The 20,882-nt window shown below is 37.6% G+C and overlaps 1 protein-coding gene across 1 annotated transcript; it reads right to left on the reverse strand.

Annotated features, from left to right (window-relative positions):
* Nucleotides 1–417: 417 nt before the first annotated feature.
* Nucleotides 418–20,825, reverse strand: DIS3 (DIS3 homolog, exosome endoribonuclease and 3'-5' exoribonuclease). Its single transcript, XM_051618373.1, has 21 exons — nt 20,557–20,825; nt 18,224–18,381; nt 17,332–17,525; nt 17,144–17,217; nt 15,946–16,113; nt 14,910–15,074; nt 14,114–14,227; nt 13,885–14,022; nt 13,272–13,418; nt 12,091–12,207; nt 11,160–11,261; nt 10,420–10,484; nt 10,242–10,326; nt 9,511–9,638; nt 8,966–9,052; nt 7,795–7,951; nt 6,791–7,005; nt 5,537–5,705; nt 5,173–5,331; nt 4,613–4,735; nt 418–740 (listed from the first exon to the last, which is right to left on the reverse strand). Exons 1-21 carry the CDS (start codon nt 20,788–20,790, stop codon nt 654–656), a joined length of 2,886 nt encoding a protein of 961 aa, XP_051474333.1. The 5' UTR covers nt 20,791–20,825; the 3' UTR covers nt 418–653.
* Nucleotides 20,826–20,882: the final 57 nt, after the last annotated feature.

Raw genomic sequence — 20,882 nt, forward strand, 5'->3', positions numbered from 1 at the left:
TATCAGTGCAAAACTTGTAACTTGTGGATATTTGGGCAACAAAAATACTAGGTTTCCAGCCTTTTTTAAGGTAGTTCATCAGAGGCTAAGCCATGATTTTAAACTGCTTTAAGGTCTACGACAAAGACTAATGCACTTCCATGATATGGCTTGTCTCTCTGTGTATTGTGTGCATAAATACACACCACTAGTCTGACATGAAAGACCTGTCCCAGAAAGAAGTGTGCTCATGTGGAATTTAACTTTCAAAAGTAAATTCTGTCAGCACTTGAAGACTACTAACCAACACAAATTTCAGTTCTGAGGAGCTAAAGAGAATGCACTGAAGAGACTTAACTTTTGTCAGGCTCTTTAATGGCCTTAAGGCTGTTAAAAAATAACCCAAACAACAAACAAAACAAATACAACAACTCTTCCTTCACTTTTTGCAGAAATTTATTTTCATGTACAAGATGAAACTGTAGACATACTTTAAAACTCTTGTTCCCTTGCGTACATGTATTTGTAAAAACATTTTTAAAAAGCCAGTTTTACAAATTATTAAAATGTGTATTAAAAGTAAACAAAACTTGTTTCTAGCATTTTGCCCATAGGGAAAAAAAATATGTAAATACAATTAATCCATGTGTGACTTTATTAACTTCTATAACCAACTATTTTTGTAGCTTCTTTTTCTTCTTCTCTGGTTCATTGTTGCTTATCTCTGTAGACAGATTTGCAGACACATCACTTCCTAGTATCTACAGTAAGAAAAATAATTCAGAACATATTAACTCAATTTTAGCTTATCCTTGTCTGATAAAATGGAGTTTACTTGTCCACATCTTTTACAAACACTGTACCAACATCAGAAAATTCTGTAAGCAGTCATCTAAAAAAAGCTGTACCATCATATATACTCAACCTAAGTAAAAGCTGGGAAAAATCTAAGGAAAATCCAAGCAGCAGCAGGACCCCTCCTGACTAAATTGCCAGCAGTTCTGTTGCACCAGATTGTATGTGCCACCTTCTTAGTTGTTTGCCATCTGTTATCAAGTGACTAGAAGGCAGGGGGGACAATTGAGAGAGGTGAGAAGGGGTCAACGTAACAGATTTCACTTTGCTTTTAAAACAATTGCCACTGCAGTGTTTTCTGAAGTGCTGCTCCTGGCAGGCAGAGGCCCTGGCAGGCTCTGGATGCAGCATAGCAAGAAAACATTTAGCTTTGGTAGAAACTGGAAAAACTTTGGAATTGAGTTGAAACTACTTCTAAAGCCAGGAAGAAGAAGAATGGAGCAAAGCTTGTATGCTTACAGAGAATTATTGTCTTTGAGGAAAGAGGTCATCAAGAAGTGTGCTATGGCTCCTTTGAGAATATGGAAATGAGTGGCATTTAAGGAGAGAAAAGTGAAGCAAGTGTAGATGAAATAAAGTTCATTTAAGTAGGGTTCTTAAGCTGGACCAAGACTAGACATGTATGCTGCTCTATACTTCAGTCCATGGGCAAACTGTAATGTCTGGTTATTGAAAGTAATGGGCATTTCAGATGCCCAGTGCAAGGATGCTGATCACTAGGAATTTGATACCAGGTTATAAATTATGTGAAAGTGACAACAGTGTATCGGTAGTGGAGTAATTTAATTGTATTAGAGTAACGCAGGCACCTGTACTGGAATACATCCTACTGCCGTAAGCTGAAGGCTGGTTTTGGTCAGTAAATTAGGATGGCAACCACTATGACACGCTATAGAACATCATGAGAACAAGGTAACAACAAATGACCTTCAGTGAGTAATGTCACAAGACAGTCTATGTTTCTAGGTGTCATAAAGGCCTGTTTCTTGGAGCAACTAATCAAAGTATCCTTTAAAAAGGAGGAAGCAACTTTTGCCTGAGGACTGCACAGAACCATCCCCGTAATTCTTATTTCAGTGTACTTGCTGAAGACGCATCATCACAGTAAAAGCAATCCAAACTTAAAATGCATTACAAGTAATTGCTGAAGAATTTATTAAAGAGGTTTGCAAAAAGGTAAAATGCTAACAGTAATGAGATGGAATTTAAAAAAAAGCATTAGACTTGGAGTAAGAATATGTTATTCATCAACAGAATTTCAAGAAAACAGAAGCAGAGGAGACCTGGTCATGTGTGATATGGAGAAGGCTGAGATACTTAATGACTTTTTTGTATCAGTCTTCATCAGCCAAGGGCTCTGGCCACATCACCCAGGTTGCAGAAGGCCAAGGCAGGGACTGCAAGGAAGATTCTGCCTACTGTAGAAGAGCAACTGATGTCATCCACTTGGACTTGTGCAAAGTATTAGACACTGTCCTGCACGACCTCCTGGTCTCTAAATTGGAAAGATACGGATTTGATGGATGGACCACTCAGTGGATAAGGAATTGGCTGGATGGTCACATTTAAAAAGCTGTGGTCAACACCTTGATGTCCAAATGAAGACCAGTGACAAATGGCATTCAAGGGTCAGTACTTGCACTGGTGCTGTTTAACATCTTTGTCAGTGACATGGGCAGTGGCATTGTGTTCACCCCCATTAAGTTTGCTGATGACACTAGGATGTGGGGCAAGGTCGACATGCTGGAGAGAAGAGATGCCATCCAGAGGCACCTGGACAGGGTTGAGTGGTGGGCCCATGCCAAGCTCATGAAGTTTAATATGGCCAAGTGCAAGGTCCTTCACCTGGGTCAGGGCAATCTCAAGCACAAATACAGGTTGGGTGAAGAATGGACTGATAACAGCCTTGAGGAGAAGGACCTGGGGAGGGTAGTAGATGAGAAGCTCAGCGTGGGCCAGCAATGTGTGGTTGCAGTCCAGAAAGCCCACTGTCTCCTGGGCTGCATCAAAATAAGCATGGCTGGCCAGGAGGCCAAGGGAGGTGATTCTCCCCCTTTATTCAGCTCCCATGAGAGCCCACCTGGAGTACTGTGTCCAGTTCTGGAGCCTCCAACACAAGAAGGATATGGAGCTGTTGAAGCAAGTCCAGAGAAGGGATATGAAAATTATCTGGGGGCTGGCTGGAGCACCTCTCCCATGAGGACAGGCTGAGAGAGTTGGGGCTGTTCAGAGAGAGAGAAGGCTCCAGGGGGATCTCACAGCAGTCTTCCAGTACCAAAAGGGGCTACAGGGAAAGCTGTGGAGGGACTTTGTGTAAGGGTATGTAGTGAGACAAGGGTAATGGATTAAAACTGGAAGAGGGTCAATTTAGGTTAGACATTATGAAGAAATTCTTTACTGAGAGGGTGGTAAGACAGTGGCACAGGTTGCCCAGGGAAGCTGTGGATGCTCTCTCCCTAGAAGCATTCAGGGGCCAGGCTGGACAGGGCTTTGAGTAACCTTGTCTAGTGTGACATGTCCCTGCCCATGCATGGAGGTTGGAACTAGATGATCTTCTAGGTCTCTTCAAACCTAAACCACTCTATGATTCTATGGTTTTGGATTGACCAGTATGGCCATTCCTGTATCAAGGAATAAACTAAAATTACAGCATTGGCTTTGCTATAGGAAAAGGACTAACAGAAATTAGTACTAGGAGAGAATGGGAGGAAAAAAACAAGCTGACATTAGCATTACTTTGTGTCCATTTTAAATTACCCCAAGTCTGTCCCCTCAGGACTAGAGTCACTGCAACAAAAGTGTTCCTGATCATGGCCACAAGAGCAGCTCTAACAAACACTACTTCATGACCCCAAGCTGTGGGCAGCTCAGTGTGTTAATATGCAGCAGGATACAGGGTTTCTTTCAACTACAGACTTCATTATCTACTCCCACTCTTTGAAACCATAAGGATTGTCTTCCACTCAATATTATTAACAGTTCAAAGATCAGAATATTTACATATGTTTGGAAACATGATTTCTCAGAAAGAAGAAATAATGATTTTGACTGTATAAACAAGGAATTCTTGCTTATTTTGGGTTTTCTTTTTCCTCCAGGATTACTGACACTCAATTACTCCAAGCATCTCTTTACCAAAAGAATAATGTATAACTTAATGAAAGCACACAATTGTGTAATGGCACATAAAATACTCAGCAGGCCTGAAGTGTGAGCCCAGCTGAAAACCTCAACGTCCCAGAAGCACTAGAAGCTAGAATTGAAAAGTCTTAAGACCAGAGACACAATTTTTAGGACATTATAGTTCTTACAACACTTACCAAGAGAGAATTTTTACATTGTAGAAGCTGTAAGAAAGGACTGTCATTTACAGCCAGCAATTACACAGTTTTCTTTGGAACTACCCATCACATTTACACCCTAATTTCCTGAAGCAAAAATAAAATTCTGCTGAATTTTGGCAGATTTTCAAAAAGGAAGGAGATCTGATTACAGAACCATGAAATTCAAAAGATATTACTTCAGCAAATCATCATCTTTCCCATCAGTGAAAATATCCCTGGTGGGCCCAAAAGGGAAATTTAACTTAGAGCCCTTTACTCTTCTCAACAGCCCATGAAAGCAGACCCGTGTTTTACTAAGATATGAAGCAATCACTACAATCTGCTCCTAGGCAATTTTTTTCTTTGAGGTTAAATTTCAGTTTTACCTTATGCAGATTTTCTTAAGATTACTGAAGGATAATATGATTCTGTGAATCACAAATCTTGTGCCTTACCTTTGGTTCTACCAACACCATCCGAATTTTCTGATGTTGAATGTTGGATGCATCTAACATAATGTTCACTTTAACTTTATCAAATACATGTAATGTTGTGTCTTCCACAGTAAGTGATGGTACCTGAAAGTTCAGACTTTGTATAAATACTCACTGCTTACAGTGCCTTACATTTTCATACAAATTAATGTTAATAATTTGCTGCAAAAACATTTCATGTTAATAAAAATGAATACAAATTACTGTCTTGAATGTTCTGTGTCATAATACATCTGGTTTGCTGTCTTGCTCCAGTCAGGACAATGGCATATACATTTTTGTGGTATTTACTCAGACAATTAGCTTTTAGTAGTATCTATTACAGAAACCAATTCCTGTCTGTACCTGTTTATTTAGACTTTAAAAGACCACAACAGCACTACTACTACCACAGATTAATAAACTTGCATTTAGAAAAGCCTCTCTTACCCTTCTAAATCTAACTAGAAGAGAGTTGTTCTGCTCAGTTACCAAATTTAAAAAAAAAAAAGGTATTTAAGAAGAAATATTATAAAACATACCTCATTGTTGTAATCCAGTCTTGGTGTTGGTTTACCTTTTTCTTCAAAGAAGACTGTTCCCTCTAACCCATACTTGGGAATCAGAACCACAACTGCATTTTTTCTTACAAACAATACATATGCATCTTCATTTACTACTCCTTTGTTTTTGAAGAAGAGCTGTAACAAGAGCAGAATGCATGAATGAGAATAAAAGCACTAGAATATTCTCTTTTGGATCACAAATACACTGGCTTAAAAAAATAACATTCAAACATGTACCTATACTTAGATTTTTTACAAAGCACAATGCAATATTCCCTCCCTTCCTTACACATCAACAGGAATTGTCCGTAGTTAATCCTCCCATCTCAGGACTACTCACCTGCGTATGAAATGCAACAGACGCTCTCTGTGCGTATTGAGACATTTTATGTCGGTAGTTGAGGTTTTTACAGATATCAGCCAGTTTATGTTTATCTGTAAGTTCGGGGTATGTACTGTCTGCTCCTATGGCCACTGCCAAAAGTCGATGTACTATAATGTCAGCATACCTGCAAAGATGAGGTTAAATGATCCGTGACATATCAAAGCATACTTTTAATTGCAAGTTTCTGAATAAAATTTTGGTTTTATAAATCTTACAGATCTAAAAGGTTTTGTAATCATGACGGTCTGGTGATAACTCACTGTATTAACTCAAGATCACTCTATTAGCTGACCCATGATACACTTTAGAGAGCCAGAATGAACTGTGCTGTTTTCTAAGAAAAATTCTACCAATACAGTCTGTATTCCTGAATGTTTACAAAGAAACCAAGTGATTTTTTTGGAGTAAAGAATGATGTTTCATCATGGCCGCTTAAGACACTTGTTCTTCCCTTTCCCATGAACTAGGCAAATTTAGTTTAAAAGGTATCTGAATGCCATTGATTTGCAAAAAGCATCATCACACTTGAATTTCTTGGTACATAACTTTAACCAGAACTTCACCCAGAAGTTTTCAATAAATCTGCTAGAAACTAAAATTTACAATTAGATCTCCTAGAAGCTCCACAACTTATCCACACAAATGCACAGGAATTCCACCTGGAAGACACTTAACTTGAAATGTTTCTAAGGAGCAAAATATGACTATTCTTTTCCTCAGATGCCTCTCAGTTAACAGAAAAAAAAGTCCTCATTTTCCAAGAGGAGCTTTACAATTTCATTACAATGTAACAACTACAGTAGCAAGTTTCAAATTAGCAATGGTTTCATATGTACAGTCTCCTCAAAACTTAAATTCAACTTCCACCTGAAAAATGACTGTCTAAACTCTGCCTCAGTCCTCAATTGACTTAGATGATGTTAACTGATCCCAAAGTGCATTTCTATGCCAGAGATATGCATTAGGGATGTATTTATCTTTATTTTCATGAGCCTTAAAAAAAAAAAAAAGTATTAGACCTTAGGAATCATAGACAGTGAACCTAGGAGCCCACATGAAGGATCACCATTTAAAGCCACTGCTGTTTCAACTGACATCTAAAGCTGAACACACACTATTTTGTTTTAAATGGACAACAGCACAATTTAGAGTTTCTTTACAAACAATCACTTCTCTTTATTCTCTGAAACATTCATAAAATATAGGTACCTTCTAATAGGTGAGGTAAAGTGGGTATAAATAGGTGAGGCTAAACCATAGTGATGAAAATCATTATCCATTCCAGAGCAGAAATAAACAGCTTGCATCATGCAGCGAGTGGCCAGAATTCTCAACAGTGTATTTAGATAGGGGAATGTAGGAGATTCAGCTCTGTCTAACGATTCAGCTAAAGCCTTTGCTGAATCTGTCTTTATTTCCAAATTCTGGAGGGAGGGAAGAAAAAAATTAAGAAAAGGTCAGGTATTACTAGCAAATATTAACAGGGTATAAGCAGAAATGTAACAGCAACATCCATGCTCATCTTAGCCACTGGCTCAGGTATCACACCTAAAAACCTAACGGAATGGACTGGCTTTGGGCTTATCTATTAATCTTACACTGATAGAATTTGGGAGTTTCTCTCTTGCCCCTAGGAAAAAAAAGAGTGAATGGGGGGAAAAAAAAGGAAATATGAATGCACATCACGAGGTCTAGCAAGACAGAAGTTTAGGTCAAATAAAAGATCCTGAAACTGGAAAAGTAATTTTTCAGTCCAGACCTGTTAGTTAAATCAGACTTGATTAGGCTAAGTTAACATCTAGCTGATCTAAGGAGAGAATGGCAAGTATAAACACATGGACACAGTCTCTCTTAAAAGTCAGGAAGTAAGAAATGTTATTTGCTGTGACTGACCAATTTTTAAGTACATCAATTCCGTATGTGATCTGAAGCCAAAAATTGGCTCAACGATCACATATGACTTGGAAGAGGAGAAACATTCACAGCACACAGGTGTTAAAATACAAAAGACTTCAAGAATGATTTGTCTTCTTTACCTAAGACTTTAAAAAGCCCAAGATTCTTCCTTTCATCTCAAGCTACAGTTAGCTTGCTTCAAGTATTGCACTTTTAAAACACTGCTTTCCAACCCTTACTCTTGGGCAAGTGGTCAACCAGAGAGAAAACACAGCTTTTTTATAACAAATTCACTTCATTAGCATGGCAAAACTTACCTTGGACTTGGCAGCCTTGACAAGGATGTCATAATTTGATGGTGGAGGAGCAGGGTGTTTCCTGAGCAAGGCAAACTCTGGGAACTCATCGTAAATTTTTTGTGCTACGGAGACATTGGCAAGCAACATGAACTCTTCAACCATGGAATTTGTTTCTCTATGAACATAAAATATTTTATATTGTTAGAAAAGCATTGCATTATATATTTGCGTTGAATGCCTAATGAAGAAATATTCCACCATCCTAGCAATATTAGATTAATATTAACCTAGTATTTTTGAACATTTATACAATTAGGCAAATGTTTTTAACACTGAAAACATTTAATCAAAGTTTCAAGTACTGAGTCAGAAAACAAAACAAAGTACAATTTTCTAAAATAGCAAATTATATTAAAGAAAAATGCTCTTTAAAACATCCAAAAAGACCAACAGGTAAGCCTCTTGATTTTTTCCTAAGAGTACTGTTGAAATATTGTGTATGAGGTTTGAAAGCACCATGTTGTACACCATAATGTCATGACAGTAAACTAAGTGTAGATTTTAGCGCAGAAAATAAGTAGTAGTATGGAAGTATTTAGCTTCAGTAATTAAGGCAGTAGCTCCATTTCTAGAACTCCTCAGTAAGACTGTCTGTATCACGGCACATGTGTAATTAGTGCTCTGTTGTTTTTAAGCTTTCAGTCATCCATAACTCCAAGTTCTACTTTCTCTTCTGCATTAATACCCATAGAAAAGCATCACAGAGAAGCCAGAGAATTTGAACCTCAGTGCTCCATTAAATCGGTAGTGAAGACTTGAGTTTGTATATGAAGCCTACAGTTGAAAACTTGCTTCATAAATTGCACAATAAAATACAGAGGAATTATCTTTCCCAGGATCAGCTGGCCCAGAGAAGCTGCAGATGCCCCAGCTATAGAAGCATTCAAGATCAAGTTGGACGGGGCTTTGAGCAACTTTATCTAGTGAAAGATGTGCTAGCCCATGGCAGGGGACTTTGGATTAGATTACCTTTGTAGGTCCCTTCCAAGCCAAACTATTATATTTGTCTATGATTGCCCTGCACTATCATAGGAACTTTGTATATTATTAACTAAATGATGCTACTTAAACATGCCTTTAATTCCATCCCTGCCCCGAATTAATTAATGGAAGAAAATAAAGAGCATACTTGAGCTCCTTAGTCTGGAGATCAATAGGATCATGAGTTTCACTGTCCATGTGAAAACGAACTTCTGGTGAGGAAAGTGTCAAGGCTCTGGAAGACAGTAAGCGGGATTTAATGAACTAAAGGGAGCAGATACAGCAGCTGAGTTGCAAGCCTGTACACAACATCTGGGTTACCATGAAACTGTAATTTGAAACTAGCAGAAATTAAACAACATTGTGGAATTAATGCTCAAATTATCAGAAGTTATGATGCTGACACACATCACTATTAGATCCTAAAACTGCAAATACTATTCCTCTGATTGTGTTTTTATAATGACTGTAGGAGATCTCTATCAATTGATACTGTGAAAAAAAAGTTAACATCCTGAGTTTATAATTTTGGGGAAACAAAGGCATTTTTATGCAAATCAAAATGGCAAAATACTTCTCTTTCAAAAGATTTTCACTGGAAAAATGGAAACAGGACTATTATACAGTTTGACAGCAAAAAATAGGGAGAAAAAAATACAAGGAAAAAAGTAAAAGGCAGGCTGCACATTTTACCCATTATCAATTCTTTTCTTCTTCAGAATTTTTGCTAATTTGTTTAGTCCACGTAGGCTGGTAGTAATATCATCATTCATAGTTGCTGAATCAATTCTCATTTGTGCCTCAGCGTATGTAAGAGAAGCCTGGAAGAGGTTAAAAAATAAAAAAGATATCACAATACATAATTGAATACTGAAAAGAAAAACATAGCTGTGTCTTGAAGAAACTGCAGTTTGCTGTCAGAGCTGGTTCACAATAATAAAGCTTTACATTCAACACCTAAATGTGTATCATTCTCAAAGAATAATGGACAAAACAGGACAGACCTATGCAAGATATACCAGGCATTTACAGTGGTTTTTTATGCTCATGACAGATACATTTCACACATTAGAGGCCTAGGTTTCAGAAATACATTAAACACCTACAGAGTCCATTGAAATTAACTGATAATTCTGACTAGCTGGTATATACCAACCATGTCCAGCATATTTATCAGTATGTTTACACTTTTCACAATGAAATATCACAAAGTAACCACAGAAAAAACACTGCAGCCTTAAAGGTTTAAAAGAACATGACAGAATTAAACATTTTGTTTACTTTAAGCATTTACGCATCATTTTCTAAGAAAACATAAAACATTAAACAGAAAGAAAACTTTAATATCAAGTCTGTTGATCACTGTTTTTATAAAAAGGTCTCTAGCTTTTTTTTGTAAGTATAATAATACTTATGTGACTAACCTTGGAATTAATAACACTTTTAGTAAATCTAGTTTTTAGAATTTCAGCCTTCTGGTTCATCTCCCATATACATGAAAATGCAAGCCTATGAGGGAAAGAAGGGGAAAATCTATTAAAATCTGTATATAAACACCTGGACTTACATGTTAGAACCAAAGTATGGATCATATACATATACCTGTCCACATTAGATCTCAGGGAACATAAATTGGAACTAAGTAACTCTGGAACCATATCAATCCTCTGCAAAGTAAAGAATAAAAGTAATGATTAGTTACAAGTATGCATTTCATTTCCTGATTTTTAATATACGAAAAGCTTGGAAATAACTCCTTCATTTTTTTGCTAAGAAGAGTAAGATTTCTGAAAGAAAAGTAAGCCAATTCAGAGGAAATTTTATCCAAGATCCATTTTAATTATCAGGTTTTAAGTAACTGATTATTTCTGAAAAGAAACTGTGGTCTGTGAGATATAAGTTAAAATAAACAGGACTAAGTGTACAGTTGTAATGGATACAAATTATAGGAAAAAACCAGAGATTTAGATATCACGAGAAAAAACAATGAAAAACACAAAACCAGGCCACTTCAGCAATTTCAGTTCAATATTAAAGACAGTAGTCCAGCTTCAGAACTACATGCTATTAATGCTTCATCAGGAGTTGAAAGGATATTCTACAGATAATAAATTTTAAAAGAAAAAAAAAAAAAAATCTCCCTCTTGCTGTGTAGGTTAAAAGAAAAAAGCACCTTCATTTTCATAGTCTGGGGCAAATTAGCTGCAGCCCAAAGGAGTCTACTTCCCTCCCCCCACTTTGTTTAGAGATAATGTCTCTACTCCCAAGAATTAACAGAGGAAAGCAATGAAAAATCCAACCACTTAATTGTACAAAAAGTTTTTTATATAGGAAGCAATTACTTTTTCACACAGATATACTGTTGTTCCTCTTTTTGCTGACTCCTCATCCAAAGCATTTCCTGGGCGAATAAAATGACTGACATCTGCAATATGTACACCAACCTAAAAACCAAGCATCACATTATGCGTCTTACAAAAGAGAAATAGTTTTCAGCACAAAAGAAGCTTTCCCAAGTTTTTATTTACAACCCGATTTACGTATTCCCAGTTCCCTTTAGCAGCTCCTATATTTAGTAATAGAAATAGTTTAAAACTATTATGCAGATATTTAAAAAATGAATAGTTGCAGCAATTATGCAAAGTAAGGTCATGCATACATTTAGTGCAAATTTACATGTATTACCAATGAAACTTTTCTTGACTGGGGGCTCAAATAACCTCTTGGGTTTTTTTGAAAGCCCACTGCAATTTGGTTTTGTTTTTCTGTTTGATAGACCTCCCATTCTGACACACTGCCATTACAATTAAAAATTACTTTATAATAAAGAACACCTGACTAAGTTAGGTATAAAGTGGTTAGAGAGCTGCTCTTAAGCCTGTAGTTTTTTAATCCTTTTCGTTGTTTTTTTTTTAATAATCATCCCTTAGGCATTACAGAAGCAGCTTCACTTTTTCTACCAATAATTGCTTACCCTAGCTGTAGACATCCATGTTTATACTTAAGAATACAGGAAAAAAATTCTATGTTGATTTCCCATGCAAAATTAGCAGAAAGCAGGGTGAATTTAGGAGACATTGACACTGATATAACACAAGGCAACTCCCTTTCTTTATTACTATCTCGCAGTTGTGCAAATACCATTAATCTCTTTTACACAAGATCTAGAGCTTTGTTCATATCATTTACTATTACGAGTACTGAACTGTTCATAAAATAAAGGAAGAAATAAGTAAATAAATAAGTGGCTGGATAAAAAAAAAAAAATAATACCTCTATATTTCCATTTTCTGTTTCTCTACAATGTAATGCGTCATCAATATCTGTACAGCCAGGAGGATCAACACTACACACACACAGATGCCTTAAGTCCTCCCTGCATTTCATATCCTGAAATCGAAAATAAATAAATGGTTTTCAAGAGTGTGTTCATTATCAAAGTAAAAATGGTAATTTGCATAGCATTTTCCAAAGCAATCAAGTATTTTCAGAGTGGTTTGTTCGGGTTTTTTTCAGACAAGATTCGCCATAGTATTTATTTACAAGGTCAAAACAGATAAGCAGAAACTACAGTGACAGAAAAACTAAGACAGCAGATGAAGAAGTACTGAAAATTATTCTGTTTTACTGCAAACAGGAAGAGAAATTGGGTAAACCCACCATCTTTTCATTATTTCAGACCAAGAATCAAGACCTTTTAAAGTGAAATTTCATCTTATGTCCAGCTGGACAAATTATTTAAGACGTGACTGCTCTCAACTAACTTAAGCTTTCTAAGGCTTAGATGTCTAGACAGTTGAAAAGAACTGCACAATTTGGAAGTATCTACCGTTGTATGATGGCCACAAAAACTGACTTTTAGATAGCAAATTTACACAAAGATTCCTCCTTCCATTTCCATGATCAAAAGAAAAAGGAATAGGTAATAAATTATCATAAAAACAGCCTACCTCAAAAAAATTAAACTCCACAAACAGCCAAGCAAAAACACACAGCCCAACCCAAACCAAAACCATGTTGTGCTTAATTTGTTTCCTGATGACATTTTTTCATACATTCTAAAGCAACCATTTCCTATGTTTATGCTACTAGGATAACCTGAAATTCACTGACGGCATTCAAAAGAACAATTCTACAAAAGCAATTTATTTAATTACTGGATTATAGCACGGTAAGTTAAAGTCTCCTCAGATTATCTCAGTGGTCACACAGGCTGTGAGTTTCTGTTACAAAGCTATTCAGCAAGATGAAAAATTCTGAGGGATGAGCTTTACAAAGCACAAAACTTGCAGAGGCCTTGTTTCCATAGGAAATCCGGCTGGAAGTCCACCTGAAGACAAAATGGGTTCAGACAACATTTCTCTATTTTTGGTGCACTGGGATAGACAAGACTGACACAGTCTGAATTGAAGGAGAAGGCAAAATAATTACTAGAATAATTTAATAATTATTACCTGTTCTGTAATGCTCCATGGCATTTTTGGGAGGAAACTAAGGACATTCTGGGAAAAAGGCTGATGTGGGACATCATGTTCAAGCAGAAGAACTTCTGTCTCTGTCTCTTTATCACCAGCACTTCCCAAGTTCTTTACAAAATGACCCTGAGAAACAATTTACATAAACAAATAAAGGCACACACATACACATCCAGCACTGCTATTTCCTCAAAAAAAATAACCATTTGAGACCATTATCTCCTAGGTTATTAGTATATTAAAATACATAGGAGTAATTTCTCCTTCTTAGTTAACTTTCTCATCTTTAAGAGAGAAATTTAATTTCAAACATTTAATTGGTTCATTCAGTCTTGACTTTGTACATCCCCTTCTTTTTCTCAAATAGCATTACATTCTCCGGATTTAAGACTGCAAAACTTGTAAATGTGGCAATTCAGTTTTGCAGGAAAGAAAAAACATAGCTGTACAAGCAGTAAAACCTATAAGGTCCAATTTCTCTATGAGTTTACGCAATGTCACACACCCCAGTCCCTAATAACATTAACTCTAATTCCTCACACATCTTATCCTCTGAAAAGACAGAGGTTCAGGAAAAAACATTTAAACTTACATTAGGATACCTGGAATTCCGGGGCCAGCCATCAATAGCAACAATTATTCTTTGTCCTTCCAATGTATCTGCTTGTCTTGTTTCTATTCGAATGCGAGGAATTCTGCGATCAGCTGGTGTAAACAAATGTCGTCTTGCCTATAAATATCCAGGAAAAAGAACAAGTTATTTCTAATTAAAGAAAAAAGAATAAAAATCTGTACTTACAATAACTTCATTATTTCCTCACCTCTTTGATCTGTGATTTGGAAAGCATGCCACAAAACGGTCGCCAGTTTCGTTTTATAATGCCCACTACTTTTCCCGTAGGTCTCAGCATGTCTTTGCTAACACAAGTCTTCAGCTGGTAGAAAACACAGGGGTTAAAAACACTGAACTGTCTGAACTCCTTGTAACATGTACGACAAAAGCATGTATCTCAAGCCTTGGCAGTAACAACTTCTGTCACTAGAATGCCATAAATTCTATTATGACTTCACCAAAAGAACCATGCTACCCAGTGCTTTGCTTTTAATATTGCTAATGGCTTTTAATATTGCTAATATGTGACACAACTTCTTTGTTGTGTTTTTTTGTAAACGGACATAATTTGAGAAAAACAAAGGACAGCAGAAAAATACTCTGAAGAATGCTATCATGTTCCACTGTCTCTGCTTACTACAAAACTATCCTCATTTTCTTTTCCAACCTATTCTCATAATTGTAGAAGTTCTTTCCGGTTGCTTGAAAATTCTCCAGCAATTCTAAACCAAATAATTTAAAAACATTCCCATGGAATTCAGTGGGAAGATCATGCTTCTAAAGAAATGCAAATATTTGCTGGTCAGGGTAGACATATCCATTTTATACATAATCACATATTTAATGCACCTACAATTCAGTTCTTAATTTCTGAATTCACAATAACTTCTGGGATTCGCTATAAAAAGGATGTATAAATATAAACCCTAACACTGTAATGGTGTTGCGGATTTCAGATCTCTCTTAATGTAAGAGTTAAGGAAAAAAAAATATTTTTTTCATACAATGTTTTCTTTCTCCTCTTCATTTTCAATGTCATCTTCATTCTGGCCATCATCTTGCAAGACCACTGAGGATGGTGCGACCCATTCATCTTTTGTCAACAGCTCCACAGCTACAATATCTTCATGAACTGCTCGGTTTAAATGTTTCAGTCCCTGTATAATTATCTGCATTTTTTTTTAAACAAAATGAAAATGCAAATATTCATGATGACAGCAACAGAAGACCCAAATCAAAGCAGTGTAACAGAAGAGTACACATGTATAACAGGCTCCGCACTCATAACAACATTTTAAGGCATGTTTTGTGATGCATTTTTTTTCTCTCTCCTAGGTTTCTCTCAGTACTGATGATATTATTTCAGGATTACAATTGCCTCTATTAAAAAATAATTTGTATTTTCAATACTTTTTTTTTTTTTAAATCAGACAATCCTTCTATTTTACAGCCTAGGGTACTCCACATACTACCGGGAAATTCGAATAAAAGGAGAGCCAGAGCAGTACCTCCAGCTGCCCCCACAAATAGGGAGGAAGGAGGCAACTGCCACTGCTTGGAAAGTGTCCCTACAACTGAACCAACAAAGAATCCAGCAGGGAGACAGATGAGTTAACTGCTCGGAGGCAAAAAGCCCATCTACTAATCACCAGGCAAGAAAACAGCAGGGGAGATGAAATCCTCCAACAAACTGGTTTCTCCATCCTTCACCGTAACTTTCAAACTAATTTTAAAAAGTCTAATATTAGAGTAATAACTATAAACTAATATTCAATGTTATTTTACCAAAAACTTGATCAAAGCACAAAGTATAATTTTAAACACAAAAGCTCTTTCCAAAAAGAGCTCAGTCAACATTTCAGTAGTTATATCCATATAACTAAAAAAATATAAAAAAAGAAAATATATCATAAAAACACAGAAGAGGAAAAATTACTACAACGCTACATTTTAACATATGTCACCATGAAACAATTACATTTTAAGTCATTACTGATGCTCATTGAAGTTCACAGCATGAAGACAAAATTAAAAACTCACCTCTTTATTTTCTTCAGCATCTCCATGAACCCAAACAGTAGCTTCAAGGTAGTTCTCTCTGCTTGCCCTATAGGTTCCTTGAAGGTAAATACCAGATTTTATTCCTTGCTGCAATTTGCTAAGGGGAATATGTTCTGGGAAAATTATTTTTCCACTTTCTATTTCTTTCTTTAAAAAAAAAAAAAGAAAATAAAAAGAAAAAAAAGGTGAAATTTTCAGACATTTGTATTCATTATTATTTAAAAACCAAGATCAGGAAAATCACATTCAAGCTAACAAACTGTAATTTTAACTATGCGTAGATATGAATATGCACAAGTGACATATGCCTTTATGCTGGTTTGTATATATTGACTAAGCATACACTTAGTGAAGAAAATATCAGCATACTACTGCACAGTAAAGAGCGTGGCACACAGTGCAACATACTGTGAACTGTCTGAAACATTATGAAAACAAATTACCAAGACTAAACTTTGGAGTGATCAAACAATTAAAGCTGAACACATTACAACTAACTGCTGAAAAGATCAGCTGAGCTCTCCACTTTATTCCCACTCTTGCACTTTCCACTCCATTCTGTTCAATTAACTGATGAAATTCATCTTTCCATATTTTGGTGGTGTTAGTTTTCATCTGTATTAGTGTTGTGCGAAAAGATCGATCTTGATTCTGATAAATACACAAGGAAATTGAGGAAAATGTAGCTCATCTTCAATCTGTAGCCTGCACTTATCAGGCTTAACTATCAACCTAACTGATCACAAAAATCAGAGCTTTTGATAGAAAATGCTTTTGATCTATAAGTTAACAAACTTTAAACAACAGACCAAAAAAGCAAAAGATCTACATGATTTGCAATATACACTTATGTAGTTTTCATTTTGCTTCCATTCTTTGTAATAGTTATACACTGCCTTTAACCAAGTGTTACTCTCTTCTTCATATCAGTTACTTAAAGCAATTGGCTTTTTACAAATAGCTAGACACCTACTACTAGGCATATAAGCAGCAGTGAAAACAGCTGCAGTATTTCCTTCTTTGTCTTCAGATGACAAAAATTATACTGCCAAAATGGTAATGAGATCCAGAGTCCTCATATTCTAAACTGATGCTAGTGACCACACACAGTGCCAAATAATATGCTGCAAACCATCTGTGATTAATTTATTTTATAAAAAAGAAAATAAAAACATACCCCTTCATCAGATACACAAGCAAGACGGTCTACAAGATCAGGATTTGCTGTCAAGCTTTTTATATACTCCTCACCTACAAAAGCACAAACAAATATTTATGCAAGCGATGCACAGGATTTAGGTATGAAGAAACTGCTGAGATTGTTTACCTGAGCAATAAATTTAAAATACATGCCACTTCACTTACACGTATAAGCAGCTATCCCTTCCTCTAGAGCTTTCTCTTTATTAGTTCTGTCATTTGTTAGAAAGATAACTTGAATCTTCTCCTCGCTGTCTATTTTCTTCAGGTGTTCATTGTACCATTTTACTGCTACCCGAATGGCTCTGTCATTGCGGTCATTGGAAGATTCTCCTTGCTCTTGTTTGATGTACGTTTCTCTGAAAAGGAAAATAAATACATATATAAAAAGAGGGGAAAACAAAACAAAACAAATCACAAGCTCTATCCATAGATGGCCAAAAGAATCCTAGTTGTACCAGTTTTCATATGCTGAACACTATATAGGCCACTGAAGGGCTAGGAGACAGGAGGGTAAAGAAAAAAAGAAAGGAAATACTAATTTCTAATACAACTCTCTAAATGACAATTCAAGAGAATTGCATTCAAGATGCTAGAACTGTGGATACCAGATTCCAAAACTATACTACTGCAGTACTGGAAACTACTTGCAAGCACAAATACAGGTTAATCAATTGCATCTTTATTTCTTAGAGCTTTCTGTCATTAGCTGACTAACAGATTTTTGAATCCTGGTACAGACTGAGCTGGCAATATTCATAAAGCATCGGAATATGTTTAAAAGTGACACTAAAACAGAAAACCATTATTCCATTGCTCAAGTTTACACTCTTGTCTATAACTTTATTCTAGTCCCTTTCTCATAATATATATATTTATACCAATTACAAACCACAAAAGCTCCTGGAACTCCTTTCCCAGTAAGATTACTTAGAAGGACACAGTTCTATGCACCCCAGTCTATTTTTTTTACCTACTTCACATGTCCCAGCTCTGTTTCCCAGTTTCTTTTACTGGACATCAGTTAAGCTTTGCTATACCCTACTCCACACCTTACCTATGATGTTCATTCGTGAAAGAATAGAAATGTTTTTCAGGGTTTTGAATCACGTCCCTAATTCGCTTGTATACTGGTGCACTCCGGTTCCTGACTTCTTGTAGCACTGTCTGTAGCACAATGACATTCTTGATAACAGGATCTTCAAGTATATCAATCTGAGAAGTAAAATGGAAATGAATCAAACTTGTTGTTTAATTCTATCCAGTAACAGGTTTTGAAATGTTTGTTTGGTTAATACATTAAAAGCTAACACGAGTAATGAGTTGCATTACTTCTAGCTTTTTCTCTCACTGTTGGGAAACTGAGTAGTATATTAAACTGCTTCCTCCTGCTTCTGGACAAAAAGTTCAAGTAGTATTTTCCAGCCTCTTTGTGACCTGAATTTTGCTGGAGTGAAGATAAGGACTCATTTTGACTCCCACCAAATTCAGCCCCAACATATAAAGGACTCCAAACAAATTCAAGGCCAGGTGTACACCAAACATTTTATTTACATAAGACAAATTCTTGTAAATTATAATCTTCATTAACAAAACACATCTATACAAAATCTGTCAGAAATCCAACATAATTTAAAAGCTGCCTGGCATATGTCTTTGTGAGCAATGCAGAACTTAAAATAGTTAACTGACCACCATTACACAAGCAACATGGACATGTTTGTGCAAGTGTAGGCTTGAGTTGTCCAAAAACAACCCCAACGTTGCATTGCAAATTAAATTTCTGCAGATCCAAATCAACTGGGATTCTGTTAGCTGCTCTTCACCTTTTCAGATGCTTTTTTTTAAGAAATTTGTTAAAAAATTTTGAGCACTTTTCCTTGCCAACCCCTGACAGCCATGGTGTGCAAGGGAGACAAATGTACACCAAAAATCCATGCTCCTGTCAGGACAATAAGGTGAGCTTAATTTCCTAAGCATGTGGGCAAAAAACCGTGCAAACCCATCTCCAAAAAGAGACAGCAATAAGGCTCTGGAGGGCATATAATAATTAAAAGTAATGCCAGACCAAGCTTCTCTGCATCTGATGTTTAGATGACTGAAAGGATTTAGAGCCATGTTGGTTGGAGAAGTCTGCCCAGGGAAGTTGTGGAAGCCCCATCCCTGGACATATTTAAGGGCAGGTTAGATGAGACTATGAGTAACCTGCTCTGGTGGGAGGTGTCTCTGCCCATGCAGGGGGGTTGCAACTAGATGATCTGTAAGGTCCCTTTCAACCCAAACCATTCTGATTCTATGAGAAATCCAGTATTATTCTATGTGCAGGCTGAATTACTAGGCCAGCTCTTACTGCTGCAATCCTGTTCCAGTTGCTAGCCAAAAGTTTTTCCTATTGATACCAAGAGATCCTAATAGTTGCTGCTCCAGCACCCTAGCACATTCTCAGAGTGCTCTATAATACGTATATACAAACTTTGCCAGCAGACACCAAGTCCATGTGTAACAGGCTGAAAATGTCCCCCGACTTGCTGTTTTGGGAAGAAAGTCCTTACTTATAAATTTTGCAAAATGTAACTGCTAAAACATGTGATTGTGCCCCTCTCCTAAGTAATCCATGTTGGGATTCATGAACTATTTCCAGTCTCCAATGTCTGCACAGGGCTACTCTACTTTCTACAGATGTATTCAAAAGCAATCGAAAAATAAAGTCAAACATCAAGCTTGGGAATCTGCTGCTTCCCAACCTGGACTTCCACTGTCTGCACTGCCTGTTAGTGATGGACTGCAGTGTAAAGTTCATCCCGTCCTTCCAGAGTTGTACAGGCGATGATTTTGTGATTTTGCAGCCTCTATTCATTACCTGAGATCAGCACCACAGTATAAAGAACCAAAATCTACAACAGCCTCTGAAAAGGAGAACAAATATTTAGGAAAATTCAGGTTGACAAGAAAATGCAGTGACCACCTGAAGATCCTGACACTGCTTCAGAGTCTACTTGCTCTCTGCCTGATGTAACATACCCATATCAGACCAAAACAAGCAAATAAAAAAATGCTATTCTCTGCTCAGGCATAAAACCAGAAGGACGACTACGAGCAGGCCAGGCTCGGTGATGCCGCAGGCCTCCTCAGCAGCTGTCAGGGAAAACGACCCGCTCAGGGATCACGCAGGCCCAAGTAACAGCGGGAAGACCCAAGCTCGACAGCGCACTGCTGAAGGCACCCCTGCACTAACGAGGCCTGCGCCCCACACCTAAGTATCCACACGGATTTGACCGAGGCTGGAGCAGGGAAAACGGCTCCGCACGGACGGGCCCACGAGGAGGCGGCGGGCCCTCCCTGGCGCCTGCGGCTCCGCCGAGGCAGCCGCTGCCGGCGACAGTCGCTCACCTGATGGAGGAGGAGGTTGGTGTCGGGCAGGAGGTAGTGCGGCCCGGGGCAGAGGCTGCTCGCGGCGCCGCTGGGCTGCGCCTGGAGGCCCAGGCCGGGCCCGGCGGGGCGGGGCGGGCAGAGGCGGCAGGCGGCGGCGCCGCAGGGGATGTCGTCGCGCAGGTAGTGCTCGCGGACCACCTTCACCACGGCGCCCGCCCGCGTCCGCTTCAGGAAGGTGCGGGAGGTCAGCATGGCGCCCGCCGCCGCAGCCCGCCGCGCCGCCTTCCCGGCAGGCACCGCGGCGGGGCGGGGCGGGGCGAGGCCTCCCCCCCCGCCCCGGCCGA

This window comes from Apus apus, chromosome 1 (genome assembly GCF_020740795.1).
Source record: "Apus apus isolate bApuApu2 chromosome 1, bApuApu2.pri.cur, whole genome shotgun sequence".
NCBI lineage: Eukaryota > Metazoa > Chordata > Aves > Apodiformes > Apodidae > Apus > Apus apus.